Source organism: Prionailurus viverrinus, chromosome D4, assembly GCF_022837055.1.
Source record: "Prionailurus viverrinus isolate Anna chromosome D4, UM_Priviv_1.0, whole genome shotgun sequence".
NCBI lineage: Eukaryota > Metazoa > Chordata > Mammalia > Carnivora > Felidae > Prionailurus > Prionailurus viverrinus.
The window spans coordinates 15,281,907-15,301,992 of record NC_062573.1 but is presented as its reverse complement, the minus strand read 5'-3'; the positions used below and the strand labels follow the sequence as shown (position 1 = coordinate 15,301,992).

Here is a 20,086-nt window from a genome sequence, read left to right as displayed (position 1 = left end):
TACTGAAATGATAATATGGTTATCCTTTCTCTTACTGATGTGATGTATGATGTTGATTGAAATACGATTATTGAACCACCTTTGCATCCCAGGAATATCCCACTTGATTGTGATTTAAAAAAAAATGTATTGTTTAAAGCAGTTTGCTAGTATCTTATTGAGAATTTTTGCATCCATGTTCATCAGGGATATTGGCCTATAGTTCTCTTTAGTGGGTCTTTATCTGGTTTTGGTATCAGGATAATGTTGGCCTCAGGGAATGGATATGGAAGTTTTCCTTCCTCTTCTATTTTTTGGAATAGTTTGAGAACAAAAGTTATGAGTTTTTCTTTAAGTGTTTGGTAGAAACTGCCTGTGAAACCATCTGGTCCTGGGCTTTTGTTTGTTGGGAGTTTTTTAATTACTGATTCAATACCTTGACTGGTTACTGACTGTTCAAATTTCCTATTTCTTTCTGTCTCAGTTTTGATAGTTTATAGGTTTCTAGGAATTTAACCATCTCTTCTAGGTTGCCCGGTTTGTTGGCATATAGTTTTTCATAATATTCTCTTACAATTGTTTGTATTTCTGTGGTGTTGGTTTTTTCTCCTCTCATTTGTGATTTGGTGTCCTTTCTTTTTCTTTTTCTTGGCAAGTCTGACTAAAGGATAATCAATTTTACTGATTATTTTCCAAAGAACCAGCTCCTGGTTTTTGTTTTTTTGTTTTTAGTTTCTGTATCATTTATGTCTGCTCTAATCTTTATTATTTATTTTCGTCCTTCTGCTGGTTTTCGGTTTTGTTTGTTGTTCTTTTTCTACCTCCTTTAGGTATAAGGTTAGGTTGTTTATGTGAGATTTTTCTTGCTTCCTGAGACAGGCCAGTATTACTATGAACTTCCCTCTTAGAACCACTTTTACTGCATCCCAGAGGTTTTGGACTGTTGTGCTTTCATTATCATTTGTTTCTATGTACTTTTTAATTTCTTCTTTTATTTCCTGGTTGACTCAGTCATGGTTTATTAGCATGTTATTTAGCCTCAATGTGTTTATGGTCTTTCCAGATTTTTTCTTGTGGTTGAAAAGATGCATGGTATCATTTTGATCTTTTGAATTTGCTGGTTTGTTTTGTGGTCTAATATGTGGTCTATTCTGGAGAATGCTCCATGAGCACTTGCAAATAATATGTATTCTGCTGTTTCAGGATGGAATATTCTGAATGTATCTGTTAAATCCATCTGTTCTGGTATGTCCTTCAAAGCCACAGTTTCCTTGTTGATTTTCTGTTTACATGAACTGTCCATTGGGGTAAGTGGGGTGTTAAAGTCCCTTACTATTAGCATATTACTATCAATTAATTCCTTTATGTTTGTTAATAACTGTTTTATAGTGTATTTGGGTGCTCCTATGCTGGGTGCATAAATATTTATAATTTTTGTATCTTCTTGTTGGATTGTCCCCTTTTTAATTACATAACATCCTTATTTGTTCTTTACAGTCTTTGTTTTTAAGTCTGTTTTTGTCCAATGTAAGTACTGTTGCAGTACTTTTGAGATCTGTTTGTCTGACAGATGTTTCTCCATCCCTTCACTTTCAAACTGAATGTGTCTTTAGGTCTAAAATGAGTCTCCTGTAGGCAGCATTTAGATGGGTCTTGTTTAAAAAAATTTTTTTAAATGTTTGTTTATTTTTGAGAGAGAGAGAGACAGAGTGTGAGTGGGGGAGGGGCAGAGAGAGAGGGAGACACAGAATCTGAAGCAGGCTCTGAGCTGTCAGCACACAGCCCAACACAGGGCTCGAACCCATGAACCACGAGATCATGACCTGAGGTGAAGTCGGACGCCCAACCAACTGAGCCACCCAGGCGACCCTAGATGGGTCTTATTTTTTAATCAATTCTGTCAATCTCTGTTTTGATTGGAGCATTTAGTCCATTTACATTCAAAGTAATTATTGACAGATACGTGTTTATTGCCATCTTATTACTTATTTTGTGGCTGTTTCTGATTTTCTCTGATCCTTTTTCTTTTCATGTTTTTGCTGATTTTCCTTAGTGATATACTTGGATTTCTTCCTCTCTATTCTTTGAATGTTTTATTAGTGGGTTTTGGTATATGGTTACCATTAGGTTTGTATATAACTTCTTCTGCATTGGTTTAAACCTTACAGTATAGGTCTAAAGATCTATTTCAAGAAAGTCAGTTTGTCAGTATGGTACAAGATACAGAAAAAAATTTTTAATTTTTTCACTATGAATACCTATGTGTCTAAAAACTTTTTGAAAAGATTTTCTTTCCCTGTGGAATTTTACACTGTTGAAAAATCAACAGATGTATTACATATAAATGAGACTATTTCTAGACTCTGTATTCTGCTCTATTAATGTAAATCTATATATCCTATATACACTACCAAACTGGCTTGATTTCTGCAGCTTTACATTAAGTCTTTCATTAAGCAATTATTGTAAATACTTTGACTATTTTAGATAGCTTTTAAAAAAAATATTTATTTTAGAGAGAGAGCACACGAGAGAGCGCACATGCAAGCAGGGAGGGAGCAGAAAGAGAGGGACAGAGAATCCCAAGCAGGTTCCATGCTATCGGCACAGAGCCTGACGTGAGGCCCGAACTCATGAAGCAGGAGATCATGACCTTAAAGTAAATCAAGAGTTGAACACTAAACCAACTTAGTCACCCAGGCGCCCCATGCTCATTTCACATATGAATAAACAAAAGTGCAGAGAAGTTAAACAATTCGCCCCAAGTCACACAGATCATATATAGTAGGTCTAGAATTAGAATCTAAAAAGTATGATCCTGGGGCGCCTGGGTGGTTCAGTTGGTTAAGCACCCAGCTTCGGCTCAGGTCATGATCTTACGGTCCATGGGTTTGAGCTCCGCGTCAGGCTCTTTGCTGATAGATCAGAGCTTGGAGCCTGCTTCGGATTCTGTGTTTCCCTCTTTATCTTCCCCTCTGCCGCTTGCACTCTTTTTCTCAAAAATAAACATTTAAAAAGTATGGTCCTGAGGAATAAACATAACAAAGCATGCACATATTTGTGGAGTCACCTAAAGTCACCAAACTCTTTGGAAAGACATTAAGGAACATTCAAAAAAATGAAGAGACGTACAATGTTCAAAGACGGTTAAGACTGTATTGTAAAGATGTCAATTATCTTCTACATGATTTATAAAAGTCAACGTAATCCAAATGAACTCTAACAGCTTTTTCCTTGAGGATGTGACATGTTGACCCTAAAATTCATAGGTAAAATGATGAAGAAGTGCAAAGACACTCTTGAAAAATAAGGTAAATAGATTTATTCTGTCAGGTATTGAGACTTGTGGTGATGATTAAAGGAGAGACTAATAAAAAGACCCAGGAATAATACCCACAAAACAACTTAAGCAAATATTCAGCTAAAGTTAATGCTATGTGTTAACAACTCTGAAACCACACTCTGTGTATTACAAGATTGAGCAAATAAGTAAACACATTGAAGCTAATAGAAACGAAATATCTCATTCTTGAAGCAGGGAGCTAACAGTATGATAAGGGTGCGGGGATTGGAATTGGAGGTATTAGTTAAAATTTGTGGTTTTTAACCACACAGAGACATATATTTATGAAGCACAAAGAAATACATTTATGACCTACACATACATATGAATCCCAGTAATGTTCATTTAAAGTGCCTAGAAGCAATGATGTTCCTATCAACAATCAGCACATCTAATGCCTGAGTATTGATTTCAAAAAACCATTTCTAACTAAAAGGAACCGGGCCTCAATGGAGAAGTAGCCGATTGCAGCACTAAGGGAGGGAAGGTAAAGAAGAGCTGAAATATCTTCAACCAGAAAGTTAGGAAATGTTTAAACGAAGACGGGGATATGTCAAGGGCCATAGAAGCCACTGTGAAAGGGCTCCCACTGGCCAAACCTGGGACAGGTTGAACATAAAATGAAAAATCACAGCATAAAACCCACAGAATAAGAAGAATCTATAAGACCATGGGAATGCAAGCTGGTGCAGCCACTCTGGAAAACAGTATGGAGGTTCCTCAAAAAACTAAAAATAAAACTACGCTACGACCCAGCAATTACACTACTAGACATTTATCTAATGGTACAGGTGTGCTGTTTCGAAGGGACACATGCATCCCCATGTTTATAGCAGCACTACCAACAACAGCCAAAGTATGGAAAGAGCCCAAATGTCCATCGCTGGATGAATGGATAAAGAAGGTGTGGTATATATATATACAATGGTGTATTACCTGGGAATCAAAAAGAATGAAATCTTGCCATTTGCAACTATGTGGATGGGACTGGAGGGTATTAGGCTAAGTGAAATTAGAGAAAGACAAATGTCATATGACTTCACTCATATGAGGACGTTAAGAGACAAAACAGATGAACATAAGGGAAGGGAAACAAAAAATATAAAAATAGGGAGGGGGACAAAACAGAAGAGACTCATAAATATGGAGAACAAACAGGGTTACTGGAGGGGGTGTGGGCTAAATAGGTAAGGGGCACTAAAGAATCTACTGATATTATTGTTGCACTATATGCTAACTAATTTGGATGTAAATTAGAAGAAAATTAAATTAAAAATTATAAAAAAATCTGTAAGACCACATTGACAAGAAAAAATGAGTAATAAATAAGCATAGAGACCTAATGCACAGTATAATGAATTTAGACAGACATTATTACATATAAATGTATCGAAGTAACATGTTACACACCCTAAATTCACACAATGTTAGATGTCAAATTTATTCAAAATGAATGAATAAATAAATGAAGGGAGTGGTGGTAAGAAAAAAGTCCTTTATAATAAAATTACAGCTAATAAGCATTAAAGGAATGATGAGATTAACAAATCTCCAATAAGGTAACCATCACAGTAACAACAATATTTGGCAATGGATGATACAATTCAAGAGTGAAAAGCGATAGGGAACAGGATATTTATATAGTCTCAATGTATCACCCTACAAATTACAGAGAAAAATAGTAATTTACTGGGAAGAAACTTTGCAGAAATCACGTTAGTAAGTGATCAAAGTTAGTATCGTCATGAATTAGATAAACTGGCATCCTATGTCTCCTGATGTAACCAACTGAGAAAGACACACGCTGTTTTAGCCAAAAAAAACCCAGACACTCATATTGAGAGACATTCTATGAAATACCCAACCTGAAATCTTCACCAATTCAAATATCATGAAAGACAAAGAGTGAGGAAATGTTCCAAATTAAAGGACTCTAAAGAGACTCCAAATAAATTAGCCTAATACTGGTTTGGGTCTTTACCAGAAAAAATTCTCTTATAAAGAACATTACTTTTGCAACAGGCAAATTTCTAAAAGGTCTATGGATTAGATCATAGTATTATATAAATGTTTATTTCCCAATTTTGATAAGTGACCTGTGTTTAGGTAAGAATGTCCTTGTTCTTAGAAAATACACACTGAGGGGTGCCTGGGTGGCTCAGTCGGTTAAGCGTCCGACTTCAGCTCAGGTCATGATCTCACGGTCCGTGAATTCGAGCCCCACGTCAGGCTCTGTGCTGACAGCTCAGAGCCTGGAGCCTGCTTCAGATTCTGTCTCCCTCTCTCTCTGACCCTCCCCCGTTCATGCTCTGTCTCTGTCTCAAAAATAAATGTTAAAAAAATAATTAAATAAATAAAATTAAAAAAAGAAAATACACACTGAGTATTAAGAAGTAAAGAGGCATCATGCCTGCAACTAACTCTCTAGTAATTGAGGGGAAAAAGAAAAAACAACTATCCACCTCTTCCATATAATCAGAGAGACGATGAAGTAAATGTGGCATGATGTTAATTGAGGAATCTTGGATGCTTCTGGATATAAGGGAATTTCTTTGTACTAATCTTGCAACTTCAACTATTTCAAAACAAAATTATTAAAATACTATAAAGTTTATTTATTTTGAGAGAGAGACAGTGAAGGTGGGGAAGAGGCAAAGAGAGAGGGAGACACAGAGAATCCCAAGCAGGCTCTGCATTGTCAGCATGGAGCCCGACGCGGAGCTTGACCTCACAAAACTGAGATCATGACCTGGGCTGAAACCAAGAGTTGAATGCTCAACCAATTAAGTCACCCAGGTGGCACTAAAATACTATAAACTTTAGAATGTAGGTATATATATTTATGATGTCAGAGGAACAAAGGATTTCTTAAACAAGACACAAAAAATATAAATATAAAAGAAATGGCAAATAAATTTGACTAAATAAAAATACCATAACAAGAATAAACCAGTAAGCCAAAAATGGAAGAAACTATTTGAGACACATATAGCTATAGCCAACAAAGGACTATTGTGTGGGATATATATAAAAAGAATTTCCACCAAAAAAAAAAAAGAAAAAGAAAAAGAAAAGAAAGAAACAAGACAGCAAACACAAAAATAGGTAAAAAAAGTTAAAACAGAAAATTCATAAGGGAGAATGGCCAATAAACAAATAAAAATATGTTTAACCTCATGGGTAATCAGGAATATCTCACTGCAGCATTGTCCATAATGACCTCAAACTAAAACAATCCTAATGACTATCAACAATAGAATGGATAAACAAACTATGGTATATTCATTCAATAGATATATATACACTTGATGGTACTGAGAATGAATAAGCAACAGCCATATATATATATATATATATATATATATATATATATATATATATATGGATGAATCACAAGTCAACAAAAGAAAATGAAGAGCATGATGCCATTTACATAAAATTCTAAATAAAGGAGAAAAAATGTTTAAATTAACACTTAGAGCTGCATAATGAGTGATAAGAAAAACATACACAAGGAAAAAGCAGAAAAGCAAAAGAATGAATATCATCAAATTTGAGACTGATCATCCTGGGACAGGAAGGGAAGGAACATACATAATCAGTGAGAGTGCTACAAACACTGCTTCTTCAGGATATATAAATATATTATTTCTTAACCTGGATGATAACTACATGGGTGTTAAAATATATATTTGCATATTTTAGAAGATCTTCTAAAGGTATAGTGTATTATCACTAAAAACAGGGACAGAGTGCTTATGACTTAACCCTAGGAGCAGTAAAGAACCTTTAAAAAAAGAAAGAAGAGATAGTAAGGAAAAAGTCAGGAGAGTGGTATTGCACAAGCCAAGAGAAAAGAAGGGAATAGTGAATCATGTTAAATATTAGCAAGAGGCAGAGTAAACTTTCACATAATATGCAAAAAAGTATTGTTCTCTGTTGATGAATCAGCTCTCTTAAGATGTAGACATTACTTTGCAATGACTAAGGATTTATTAAAACGATGAAAAAGACTGTTACTACTCTGTTATTTTATACTCAGAAACCAAAATTCTTGATCATAATTGAAAAATGTCCTCCTCCCATAATGTATAATTAATTACATCAAAAATATATACTCAATTATTGGAATAAGTACAGTTCTGCATTTGATAGCAAAGTTTTGGTAAACTTGAACGACAGCCTCAATTTCTATCATGTATTCCTGAAATTGTGATTACAAAGACCTCTGGCTCTGCCAAATCGGACATGTAAGTAGAGGCTGGTAACAAGTATAAAACACAAAAGTTTGGTTAGACCAAGACAGAAACTTTAACAGTTCAGGAACATGAACTGAAAAATTCACTTGTCTTTCTCAGTTATAAATAACAGAAAGCTTTTACTTGAAAATAAAGTTACAAACTATTTTCCAGAAAATTGGACATGTGGCTAAGGATTCATTTTCCTCACCTATAAAATAAATATGGACTAAATATCACTTAAGGTCTCAATGAGCAGTATTTTATGGTGTCATCTGGGAAATGAAAACTAATCACAAAAGGTAATAAAATTTAATACTTTATCTAGATAATAAACCACACCTTCAAGGGCTGCAAAATCCAAAAGTAGCATATATCAACCTAATGATATACCCAACTGGGCCATCCATTGCTTCTTCCTTTACATAATGATTTGTTTTAAAAGTACACATATATTGGTAACTAATTTTATTTAAAAAAAAAAATTTTTTTTTTAATGTTTATTTTTGAGACAGAGAGAGACAGAGCATGAACTGGGGAGGGTCAGAGAGAGGAGGAGACACAGAATCTGAAACAGGCTCCAGGCTCCGAGCTGTCGGCACAGAGCCTGATGCAGGGCTCGAACTCACGTACCATGAGATCATGACCTAAGCCGAAGTCGAACGCTGAACCAACTGAGCCAACCAGGCGCCCCTATTGGTAACTAATTTTAAATAAAAGAAAAAAGCCCTTCAAACCAACATTTGCAGAGATAATTCAGAAGGTTGTAATTTTAATAATTATAATGCAAAAATACAACTTCACACAAACTTAAGTTACAGATGGGAGTTCTGATTTATAAAAAAAACAAAATAAAATAAATCCCCTTCTTTGAACAGAGGAAGAACATACCACTAATTTAGGCCCTTTTTTAAAATAGCACTACTTCAGGGGCACCTGGTGGCTCAGTCAGTTAAGTGTCCAACTCTTGGTTTCAGCTCAGGTAATGATCTCATGGTTTATGGGTTCAAGCCCCACATGGGGCTCTGTAGTGACAGTATGGAGCCTGCTTGGCATTCTGCCTCCTCTCTCTGCCCCTCCCTGGTCACTCCCTATCTCTCTCCTCCAAAAATAAATAAATATTTAAAAATAAATAAAATACTACTACTTCAAAAGGAGAAAAGTATTTCTCTCAAGAACACAGATACCAATATTCCGTGGCTATAAGTCAACACATTTAAAGCAATGTTAATACTTATGAGCATTAATTTAAAGCAAATGGTTGTTTGGCTTATAAAGAATGAGTAAGATTAATGTTAGAACATAAATTTTTAACTCAATTTCAGATATTCATTTGTTTTGCCAACTAACAGAATCTACTAATATTAAGATTTAATTAAAGGACACATTTTGTTCCAAGATTTTTCTTTCCTTTAGAAATCCTGAGAGAATCCAAGAAGAAAAAGGCTGATATGCACAGATTAATGTATAAAACTTGTAACTTCAGAAAGCTTGCTTTGCGACCCAAAATGGAACTACTCACCAAAAGCAGCAGCCATAGGGGGTTCAAGGGATGGCTGGCCATCACCAGTAGGAAGGTCTAAACGAGTGAAGTCTCTGCTTTTGTCATTATTATATTTCACATTAAGGCTGGTGAGCTTGGAGAAGTCAATACGCAGAGTGCAGCATGCATTATAGATATTCTGGCCATCCAGAGCCTAAAGCATGTAAGAAAGGGACTGAGGTTTTGCAAGACAACAACACTGATAAATCAAGTAGCCTCTACTTTGACACAGAGTGGCAATTAGGTGTAAAGCAGAGAGTAAAGGACTAACAGCCAAAGACTTGTGTTTACTTTTACCTAGGTCACTAACTGTGAACGTAAGAGAGAAAAAGAAAATCTCTCAGTTTTTCACAATGTCATAATAATCCCTTTCTTGTCTATGGTAAGATCAAATGAAAGGAGAGAAATGTAAAAACGTGGAAAACTTACACATTATTGAGCATCGTACTAGCTACCATTATGATTATTTTGTCCACAACAAATGTTTAAAAATGATTTGATTTTATATTTCATCGCATTTTTTAGCACACTTCACACAGTTTAAGATGAAACCACAACATATGAAATATTATCTATCTCTTTTTTTCTCTTGTAAATCTATTTTATAATACTTTGAATAATAAATGAGGGAAATTTTGCAATTAGTTCTGACATAAGACCAAAGATCAGTAATTCTTACCCCCTTCACAATAATGAAAACTTATCAAAGGAATATATATAGCCACTTGACTTTCACAAATGCTCAAATTTATAAAAATAGATACCAGAAACCCCAAAACATGAAATATGCAAATATACAAAAAACACTGACTTATAAACAGTTATTGATGAGTACATCATCATAAAGGTACAAAGTAATATGTGCAGGTAAAGGGTACAGCAAATATAAAGTCCATATTCCTAATATGGCAGACAGTGTGTGGTACAGAAAACTCCTAAAAACCTTAGTCCCAATCTTTGAAAAGAAATTAGAAATAATTCAGATATTGATAAAAGATAGAATTAGGGTTAAGAATAGATCTCAATAGGAGATGAGTAAAATATAATTAAACTGAGTATGAAATTTTCTACTTGTCAAAAGTCAAGCACTCATGTACTAAAAAAAAAGACAATATAAACCAACAGCAGCCAAGCTTCCTAAAATATTGTATATTCACAAAATCAGAGCTCAACAAAATTCAGCAGTGAATACAGTTACAAAATTACAATCTTTGGGCGACTGAATCAAAATGAAGATACAAGAAAAAAGATAATTCTACTTTATTATTCAGATTTTATCAGGAATACTGTGCTCCACTTCTAGACTTTAAAAATATGACAGAAATGAGTCCCAAAGATCTGAGAGGTGATAAATGATTTGAAACCATTTCATATGAAGAAAGTAATCTTTAGCTTATCATTTTAAAAAGCATATGGAACAGTGCATTTAAAAGCAGTAAATTTTATATTACGTATGTTTTACTACAATTAAAAACACAGTAAATTGCAGCAAGGGAGAAGACATGATGGCATTCTTTGGTATCACTGAAGACTAACAAATGAAAAATGAAAAAAGATCATAATTACCATTTTGGCATAATGTGCATTCACTGGGTCAGCATACTGAAGCAAGGCTTGAAACTGATTATTCTTTGTAAAGGTGATAATCTTCAAGACTGTGCCAAATTTAGAAAATATCTGGAAAAAGTTCACAGGTTAAATCTAAGGTAAAAATTAGGCTAATGTACTTTTATAAATATAACTCAATTCATAAATTCCATTTTTGTCTATTATTTTTTTAAGTTTATTTATTTTGAGAGAGAGAGAGAGTGAGAACAAGTGGGGGAGGAACAGAGAGAGAGAGAGAGAGAGACAGAGACAGAGACAGAGAGAGGGAGGGAGGGAAGGAGGGACAGAATCCCAAGCAGGCTCTGTGCTATCAGCGCAGAGCCTGATGGCAGGGCTCAAACTCACGAACCATGAAATTTTGACCTGAGCCGAAATCAACAGTCAGATGCTTAACCGACTGAGCCACCTAGGCAGCCCTAATGAAAATAATTTCCTCTATTAAAATTGTCGGTACAAAAATGACTTAAATCAAGCCTAAGATGTTAATGTTTCAACATCCACGCATGGCCTAAAACAGTGCCTGATGCACAACAGGCACTCAAATATTTAACCTATTTTATAGTATGTGATAAATGGGACAATATGAAAAACATGAGACTACAGTAGGAATTAATTACTGGTAAGAGATAATGGTGTTACAAAGCATATGAATGGAAGTGGAAGAGTCATATGGATCAACTATTTCACCTTGAGAATCAGCATCAACTTCTTAAGATTTTTATAGGCAGACAAACTATAAAATGTTCCTCTACAGGCCACTCTGTTAATTCATTCAATATTCAAAGAGCACTGTTCTAGGCCTTGGAAATCAGCAGTGAATAACAACAAAAGTCTATGCCCTAAGGAAAGACAGACGATAAATGAAAAACAATGTCTCATCATAAAAAAGTGTTATGAATAAAAATAAAAGGAAAAGGGATAAGAGTGAACTGGAATGTAACTTGGGAAGGTGCAAGACTGGTCAAAGAAGGCCTCTCTGAAGTGTCTTTGGAGAAGAGGAATAAACACAGTGTGGAGATTTCCTGACAGATACCTGGTTACCCTAGCAAATTCTTACAATATACTTGCTCTACTCCATCACCAATAGCCACGGTTACTACAATGCACTTTGTTTTCCTCTTATATCCCATCCCATCTTAAATGTGGATCTTAATCAGCCAGAAGCTTGTCCGTCCACTTTTAAGAATAAAAAGATAATTATTCCCTATGCTGGTAAGAATTTGCTATTATCACTATTATCAAATACTATATATGAATGTCCTTAATAGCCAAATAGTCCTTCCTCCCTTTTAATTACCTTTAGAAAGAATGATCAATAATAAATACCCTAAAGCACAGCAGCAAAAGAATAGGCAACTTCTACTACATCAAAATTTAAGACTTATGTGCATCAAAAGACACTATCAACAGAGTGAAACAGCAACCCACAAAACAGGAGATCATATTTGCAAATCATATCCGGTAAGGGGTTACTATCCAAAATATATGAAGAACTCCTATAATTCAACAACAAAAATCAGCAAAGGACTTAAAAATAATCAAATAGCCAATAAACACATGAAAAGATGCTCAGCACCACTAATCATCAGGGAAATGCAAATAAAAACTCAATGAGATTTCGCACTCATTAGGACAGCTTTTATCAAAAAACAAAAAACAAACACAGAAAATACCAAGGGTTGGTGAGGATGTGGAGAAAACAGAACCCTTGTGCACTGTTGGTAGGAATGTAAAATGATGTAGCTGCTATGGAAAATAGGATGGTGGTTCTTCAAGAAAAGTAAAAAAAAAAAAATTACCATATGATTCAACAGTTCGACTTCTTAGTATAAGCCCAAAAGAACCAAAAGCAGGGACTTAAAGAGGTATTTATTTGTACATCCATGTTGGTAGCAGCATTATTTGCAAAAGATGGAAGCAACCTAAATGTCCATCCACAGATGAATGGATAAACAAAAATGTGTTAAATACATACAAAGGAATATTATTCAGCCTTTAAAAGAAAGGATATTCTGATACATGCTACCACATGGATGAACCCTAAAGACACTTAAGTGAAGTAAGCCAGTCACAAAAGAACAAATTATCCATGGTTCCACTTATATAATGTAAAGAAGTCAAATTCATAGACAGCAAGTAGAATGGTGGCTGCCAAGGGCTGAGAGAAAAGGGGAATGGGGAGGTATTTTTTAATGGGTGTGGGAGTTTCAATTTAGGAAGACAAAAAGCTTTTTGGAGATATAAGGTGAGTGGTGATAATTGCAAAACAATGAGAGTGCATTTAATGTCACTGATCTGTACACTTAAAAACAGTTGGGGCGCCTGGGTGGCGCAGTCGGTTAAGCGTCCGACTTCAGCCAGGTCACGATCTCGCGGTCCGGGAGTTCGAGCCCCGAGTCGGGCTCTGGGCTGATGGCTCAGAGCCTGGAGCCTGTTTCCGATTCTGTGTCTCCCTCTCTCTCTGCCCCTCCCCCGTTCATGCTCTGTCTCTCTCTGTCCCAAAAATAAATAAACGTTGAAAAAAAAAATTAAAAAAAAAAAATCAGTTAAAATGGTAAATTTTACGTATACTTTACAACCCCCAAATAAAATAAACTGTCCTAAAGTCCAAATACTCATTTTTGGCAAAATGCTAACAGATAATCAGCTTAGAGTCAAACACTTCTTATAGGAGATAACACCATTGAACAAGATTTGCAGAACCAATTTGTCTTAGAAGGGCTCATCAAAAAATGTTATTACTTAAAATTAGTCTGAGGATTCTTTGTTGAAATTCCTTAAAAAAAAAAACGCAGTTAATTTAGTTATGGTCATATTTCAGAGTTTAGAACTTTGGGATCTTGGGCGCCTGGGTGGCTCAGTCATTAAGCATCAACTTTGGCTTAGGTCAGGATCTCACATTCCATGAGTTTGAGTCCCACATCAAGTGAGCTTGAGCCCCACTTTGTGTGATCTCGTTCCCTGCTTCGGGTGAGCTTGAGCCCCACCTAGAGTGATCTCATGCCCCTCTGGTGAGCACGAGATCAGCTTTTCAGGTAAAACAAGAGCCCTGGGCAAGCCCTGCCTCTCTCTTTCTGCCCCTCGTGGGATTCTCCCTCCCTCTTTCTCTCTCTGCTCCTTGCTCACTAGTGCCCTCGCTCTCTCAAAACAAACAAAAACCAAACAAACAAACAAACAACTGATCTTAATCTCTCATTTAACTGTTCTGAAAACATTAGGAATTTCTTTTTGTTCTTTTAATGAAAATTCTGGTCCTGTCACAGGCATTTCCTCAGTACACCCTGTGTGTTCTAGATAATATTCTTAAAATTTATAAAAGAATACCACACTTATCTTCTCAGCTGACTGTCAAAGAATATAGATTTTATGTTGTATCTTTCTTTAAGATACAAGCATTCCTGGGAAAAGGTCTTGTATTTTCTTATTTCCATCCTTGGTGATACTGTGATCACAAACACACCCCGATCTGTATAAGTGCATAATCTGAGTGTTGGGTAAAGGAGTAGTAATAGACTTTTTTACTGCAGCCACAGGTAGTATTCTAAACTACAAGTAAGATTATATCATATACAATTTTGCTCTGGTTTACTTCTCTAACCACATTTCCTGATACTCTATATCACACTATTTATACCAACAATGTGCAGTTGTGTCTAGTTCTCTAAATGTACCAAGGGATTTCAGACATCTATGCCTATACACATGGCTATTCCCTTTTTCTTAGAACTCTATGCTTAATACCTAGTAAATTTTCATTTATCTTTTCCAAAATTCAGCTCAGGAAAGTAATGCCACCAGAAAATTCTCAGCCTCTCCCAAGTATCAACAGAGTTCATTCCCTTTCTTATTACTCCCTTCTTGGTCTCATATATATTTTTGTTTTACTTATACTGTGCTATACATTTGTTTACATATGTCTCCTTTAATTAGACTGAAAGCTCCTTGAAGGTGTGTATGTACACACACACACACACACACACACCTTGTCTTAATCATTTCTATATCATTGAGTAAAATTCTTGGCATATAAACAAGTACATCGTAAATGCTTATTATTAACTGATAAAGAATTATACTTAGACCTGACTGGAATTACGGCAACATGCAGTTTTTTGAAAATAATAAACATTCTTCATGTAAAATATCTCATTAATGAAGTAGTAAGAACATACAATTCGCTCTCAAATCTGGAATTTTACACTAAATTATGCTTAGAACCTAGAAAATTTCTACTTAACCTTCAGATTTTATTAATGTTTACATTCTCTCATTTAACATGAATACCAACATGATGCACATCCTCACTCACTGATGGGTTTGGCTGTGTGATTTTTAACTGAATGTGTTAACAGAATATAAATGGGTGGAACTGGCTAACCATGGACAGTTACCTAGGGTCCCCTGGATTGTATGTACTGACAGAGTAGCTTTAAACATCAATCTGATACTTTTGAACAAAGTAAGTGAGCAACACCAGGGAATCTAGGCTAATGTCTCAAGTGTGATTTTTTTAAAAATTTGAGAGAGAGAGAGAGAGAGAGAGAGAGAGAGAGAATCCTAAGCAGTCTCTGCACTGTCAGCACAGAGCCTGATGCAGGGCTTGAGCCCACGAACAAACCACAAGATCATGACCTGAGCCGAAGTCGGACGCTTAACCATCTGAGCCAACCAGGCACCCCTCGAGTGTGATTTTTAACAACTTTTCATAATTACCAACAGTAATACCAACAGTAATAATTTACCAACAATTTTAAACAGATTTGGTCTCATAAGATTAACATTCAGGAAAGTTTAATATATATGGATTTATTATTATTGATTACAGTAATAATTTGACTCTTTGATTCTACTTCTCTAATATATTTATTTTTCTGTCATAAACACAAACACACAGACCCAACTCTTGATGTCTCCTGTGCATTTAATCTTCTAAGACTTTAAAATGGGATGAAGAGAGAGGTGCCTGGGTGGCTCAGTGGATTAAGCACCTGACTCTTGATTTCAGCTCAGGTCATGATCTCACGGTTCATGAGGTCAAGCCCTAAGTCAGGCTCTGCACTGACAGCATGGAGCCTGCTTGGTTTTCTTTCTTCCTCTCTCTCTACTCCTCCCCTGCTTGTGTGCACATGTGCGCACTCACTCTCTCGAAACAAACAAACAAACAAACATTAAAAGGGGGGGGGGGATGAAGAGAATACCAAAGATCAAATTCAGGTAAAATTAATCTTCATGGTGATGTTTATACATGGAGCACTTATCAGAAACTAAAAAAGTTCACTAGTATTTACTTGTAAAAAGTGTACTTGGGCGCCTGGGTGGCTCAAACATCCAAAAATAAATACACACTAAAAAAAAAACAAACCCAAAAACCTAGTGTATCGGCCATAATTTGTTTACAGTAATTTTTGTCCCCAATGAAACAGTAAGATTTAAGAACCAGAATTGTATATTACTAGTACTGACTCTTTTAATAATTGCTTTTTAAAGTTATTTATCTTTACTCTGCAATTCAAAAAGATCAGTTCTTTATCTTGAAGACATTCATCTATTGGACATTCATAAAAAACTCCCATAAATAACAGTATTTGGAAGTAATGGACTACATGAGAACATTGTTTTGTACTATTTCAGTACACAAAGAAATTTTTTAGTATGCAAGGTTGAATTTACATTATGGAATTGTTGAGAAATGACTTCCTAACTTACAAACACTCTCTAGATTATGCAATCCAATCCAATGGCTTTAATTACCACCCATATGCTGATGATAACCAAATCTCCAGCCCTGAATTCCTACACTCGTTCCAAACTTATTTCCCAATTGTCTATTCAACATCAACCACTTGCATGCCTAATAGGTATCCCAAAATTATCTTGTCCAAAACACTACCTCTACCCCTGCCCCAAATCTTCTTTTCCCTTTAGTCTTTACTATCTTAGCATAAAATTGCTCTATTTTACCAGAGGCTCACATCCAAAATCTGGAAGGCATTCTTGATTACTCCACTTTTTCTTCATAATCCACGATTACTCAACCCATCAGCAAATCCTTCCAAATATATCCATAATCACCACTTCCCGAGACCACATCCTCACATGGGTCACCACCATCTCTTACCTGGACTATGCTAAGATCCTCCACTTATGCCTACAATTTATTCTTAACACAGCAACAAGAGTGATTCCATTAAAACATAAATCTATCATCTTACTCCTCTACTCAAAATCCTCTAATGGCTTCCCATCTTACATAGTGTAAAGATTATAAAGGCTTTGCATCATCTGGATCCTAACCCCTTCTCTGATTCTATCATTTATAGTTTTCCCACTTTTTACAATTGCAATTACATAGCCTTATTTCTGATATTTCAACACATTAAGCACCCTTGCACTTAGACACTTCACACTTGCTGTTCTTTCTGTGTTATTTTACCACATACATTAGGCCTCTGCTCAAATATCATATTGAAAACCTCCGTTAACTTTCCTCACCTGAAATAGCACCACTCTCATCTCACTCACTCACTCCCCTTACCATGAGCTAAAGAAAAAAACACTAACTTCAAGAGATGTCAGAGAAGAGCTTAGCTAATGCCAACTCTTCAGCAAAAAATATAAAATAATATGCTAATTAATTATAACAGGTGCAACCAACTCCATACTTCCATGTATTATCCCACCACAATATTCATCACATTTTTAGGCTATTACTTAGGAAGTTATATCTTACCCACAAGACCAGAGCAAGGATCAGTTTCTTACAGTGCAATTTGCTAGTGTCTAATAATTATAGCTAACATTTCTTGAGCACTTAATATGTATCTTTCTAATGTATACCTTAATATTTCTAGGTGCCTTAAATGCATTAACTCATGTAATCTTCACAATAAAGATATAAAGGTACCTTCACAGTAAAGATATAAAGATATATAAAAGATAGACACCATGTCCAGCCCCATTATATAAATAAGAAAAAGATACAGAGAGGTAAGTTAGTTGCCCAGGGTTATACAGGTAGTAAGTGGAAGAGCCAGGATTCAAACCAGCTCCAGACCCTGTATCCTTAATCATGTTATACTACACTTTAGTTGGCTAATGACACAGAGTGCTAGGGGAGAGGGCTCAGTTAATGCAATGAGAGAAAGACTGAGGAGGCAAATTTGAGCTGTAGACTGAATGATGTAGGTTCAACTAAGTGACCGTCTCAGTGAAGTGTTTTGGAAAGAAATAGGAGATAGAAACGGACTAAGACATGAGTAAACTGGGGGCAAAGGGCCAGAAAAGCCAGTGGCTAAATAAGCAGAAGGGTGTTAGGAAATGAGGTTAAAGAGAAGGGGAGAGGTCTGCATGTGGGACCTTAAGGGCCTTGGTAAGGGCTTTGATTTCATTCCAACAGCAAGGGAAAAGAGGATTAAACAAGGAAGTGTGATAACTGAAAGGCTGAGAGTCCTGCTTACTATTAAGGACTCTCAGAATTACTCCTCTTCACTCTGAAGGACCCCATGATCTTTTGGGAGAGAAACAAGGTTTGTTACTGCTCTCAGGGAAAAAATAAATGGAATGACAGGGCAGAACCACAAGACTCTAGCTAAACTCAAGGCTGAATGATGGCACTGTTGAGCCACAGGTGCAAGAACATCTTCTGTAAAACAGCGTTAGTAAGTTAGTAGTAGCTTCGATGTTACCGTTACAAAAGCAAACAAACACTGCTGATGGATCACAGTGCTCACTGACACTCTGGGATAAACATAGGACAAGAAAAGTCACCAGAACTAAGAAGCCAATCACTTAAGCAACTGCTGAAACCTTTGTAAGGAAGAAGGGTGGCTATGGATAGTACTGTTAAGGCCTTTCCTAGACATGCTTCACAAATACGTATATTTAGAAAATGGTATGCATAAAACTACTATAGGGAACACAGTAGGCCTAATAAATGGTATATTTTGATATTTATATGCATGGCACAGGAACTGTGTTGGGAAATGTATCTGAACTTTATTGCCAATTAGTACAATGACTGTGGGAAAGTAATGTGACTTTAAGGACCCCAGTTTCCTAATTTATAAAATGTGAGAATAGGATGGAAAGTACTTCAATTCTTTTCTTTTTTTTAATTATTTTTTTAACGTTTATTTATTTTTGGGACAGAGAGAGACAGAGCATGAACGGGGGAGGGTCAGAGAGAGAGACAGAGACACACAGAATCCGAAACAGGCTCCAGGCTCTGAGCGGTCAGCACAGAGCCCGACGCGGGGCTTGAACTCACGAACCGCGAGATCATGACCTGAGCCGAAGTCGGACGCTTAACTGACTGAGCCACCCAGGCGCCCCGGAATGTACTTCAATTCTTAAACACACATGCACATATACATCCCTATGACTCTTCACTTAGTAGTGCAAAGCCAAAGGTTTGGAAAACAGTTAAATGATTCTGGACTGACTTGGCATCACACTATGCAGTACATACTGAGATATAAATATGAAAATAAGTATATGTTTTAGTGTTTAAAATTTTTTAAATATTTATTTATTTTTGAGAGAGAGAGTATGCACGCCTGAGTGAGGGATTGGGGTGGGGAGAGGGAGAGAGGGAGAGTGGGGAGAGGGAGAGAGGGAGAGTGGGGAGAGAGAGAGAGAGAGAGAGAGAGAGAGCGAGAGAGAGAGAGAGAATCCGAAGCAGGCTCTAGGCTCTGAACTGTTAGCACAGAGGTGGATGCAGGGCTTGAACCCACAAGCTAGGAGATCATGACCTGAGCTGAAGTTGGATGCTTAATTGACTAAGCCACCCAGGTACCCGTTTTAGTGTTTTAACATTACAGTGTATGGCTTGACAAGTATGAGGGAATGGAATCAATATGCAGCAAAAGAGGACAAAAACTAATTGAAGTTTTCGGGTTAGATACCAAGTAATTGTACGTTACATTTTGAGGATATGTATATATGGAGTATTAGTTAAAACTGTAACAAGCAGGGGTGCCTGGGTGGCTCAGTTGGTTAAGCAGCCGGCTTTGACTCAGGTCATGATCCTTGCAGTTTATGAGTTCAAACCTCACATTGTGCTCTCTGCTGTCAGCACAGAGCCCGCCTTGGATCTTCTGTCCTCTTCTTTCTTGCCCTCTTTTGGAAATACATACACACACACACACACACATATATATATATATACATATATATATATATATATATATACACACATATACATATATATACATACACATATATACACACACATATATATATGTATAACAAGCATACAAAACACAACATTGGACTTCATATTAGGAGGCTTGAGTTCTGTCTCTTCAGTTACTCTCTACAATATTTAATTATCTCTCAGTTTTACTCACTACAAAATTATGTAACTTAGTTACCTTC

At 36.1% G+C, this 20,086-nt stretch overlaps 1 protein-coding gene across 8 annotated transcripts in view; it reads right to left on the bottom strand.

Moving 5' to 3' along the window:
- Positions 1 to 20,086, bottom strand: part of PTBP3 (polypyrimidine tract binding protein 3) — a 121,897-nt gene that overhangs the window by 25,928 nt on the left and 75,883 nt on the right. For all 8 annotated transcript variants that reach the window (XM_047829513.1, XM_047829514.1, XM_047829515.1 and 5 more), the window contains 2 exons: positions 10,670 to 10,780; positions 9,083 to 9,257 (listed from right to left, as the gene is read on the bottom strand). In XM_047829513.1, the coding sequence (XP_047685469.1) occupies positions 9,083 to 9,257; positions 10,670 to 10,780 (286 nt within the window). The remainder of the gene's footprint in view (positions 1 to 9,082; positions 9,258 to 10,669; positions 10,781 to 20,086) is intronic.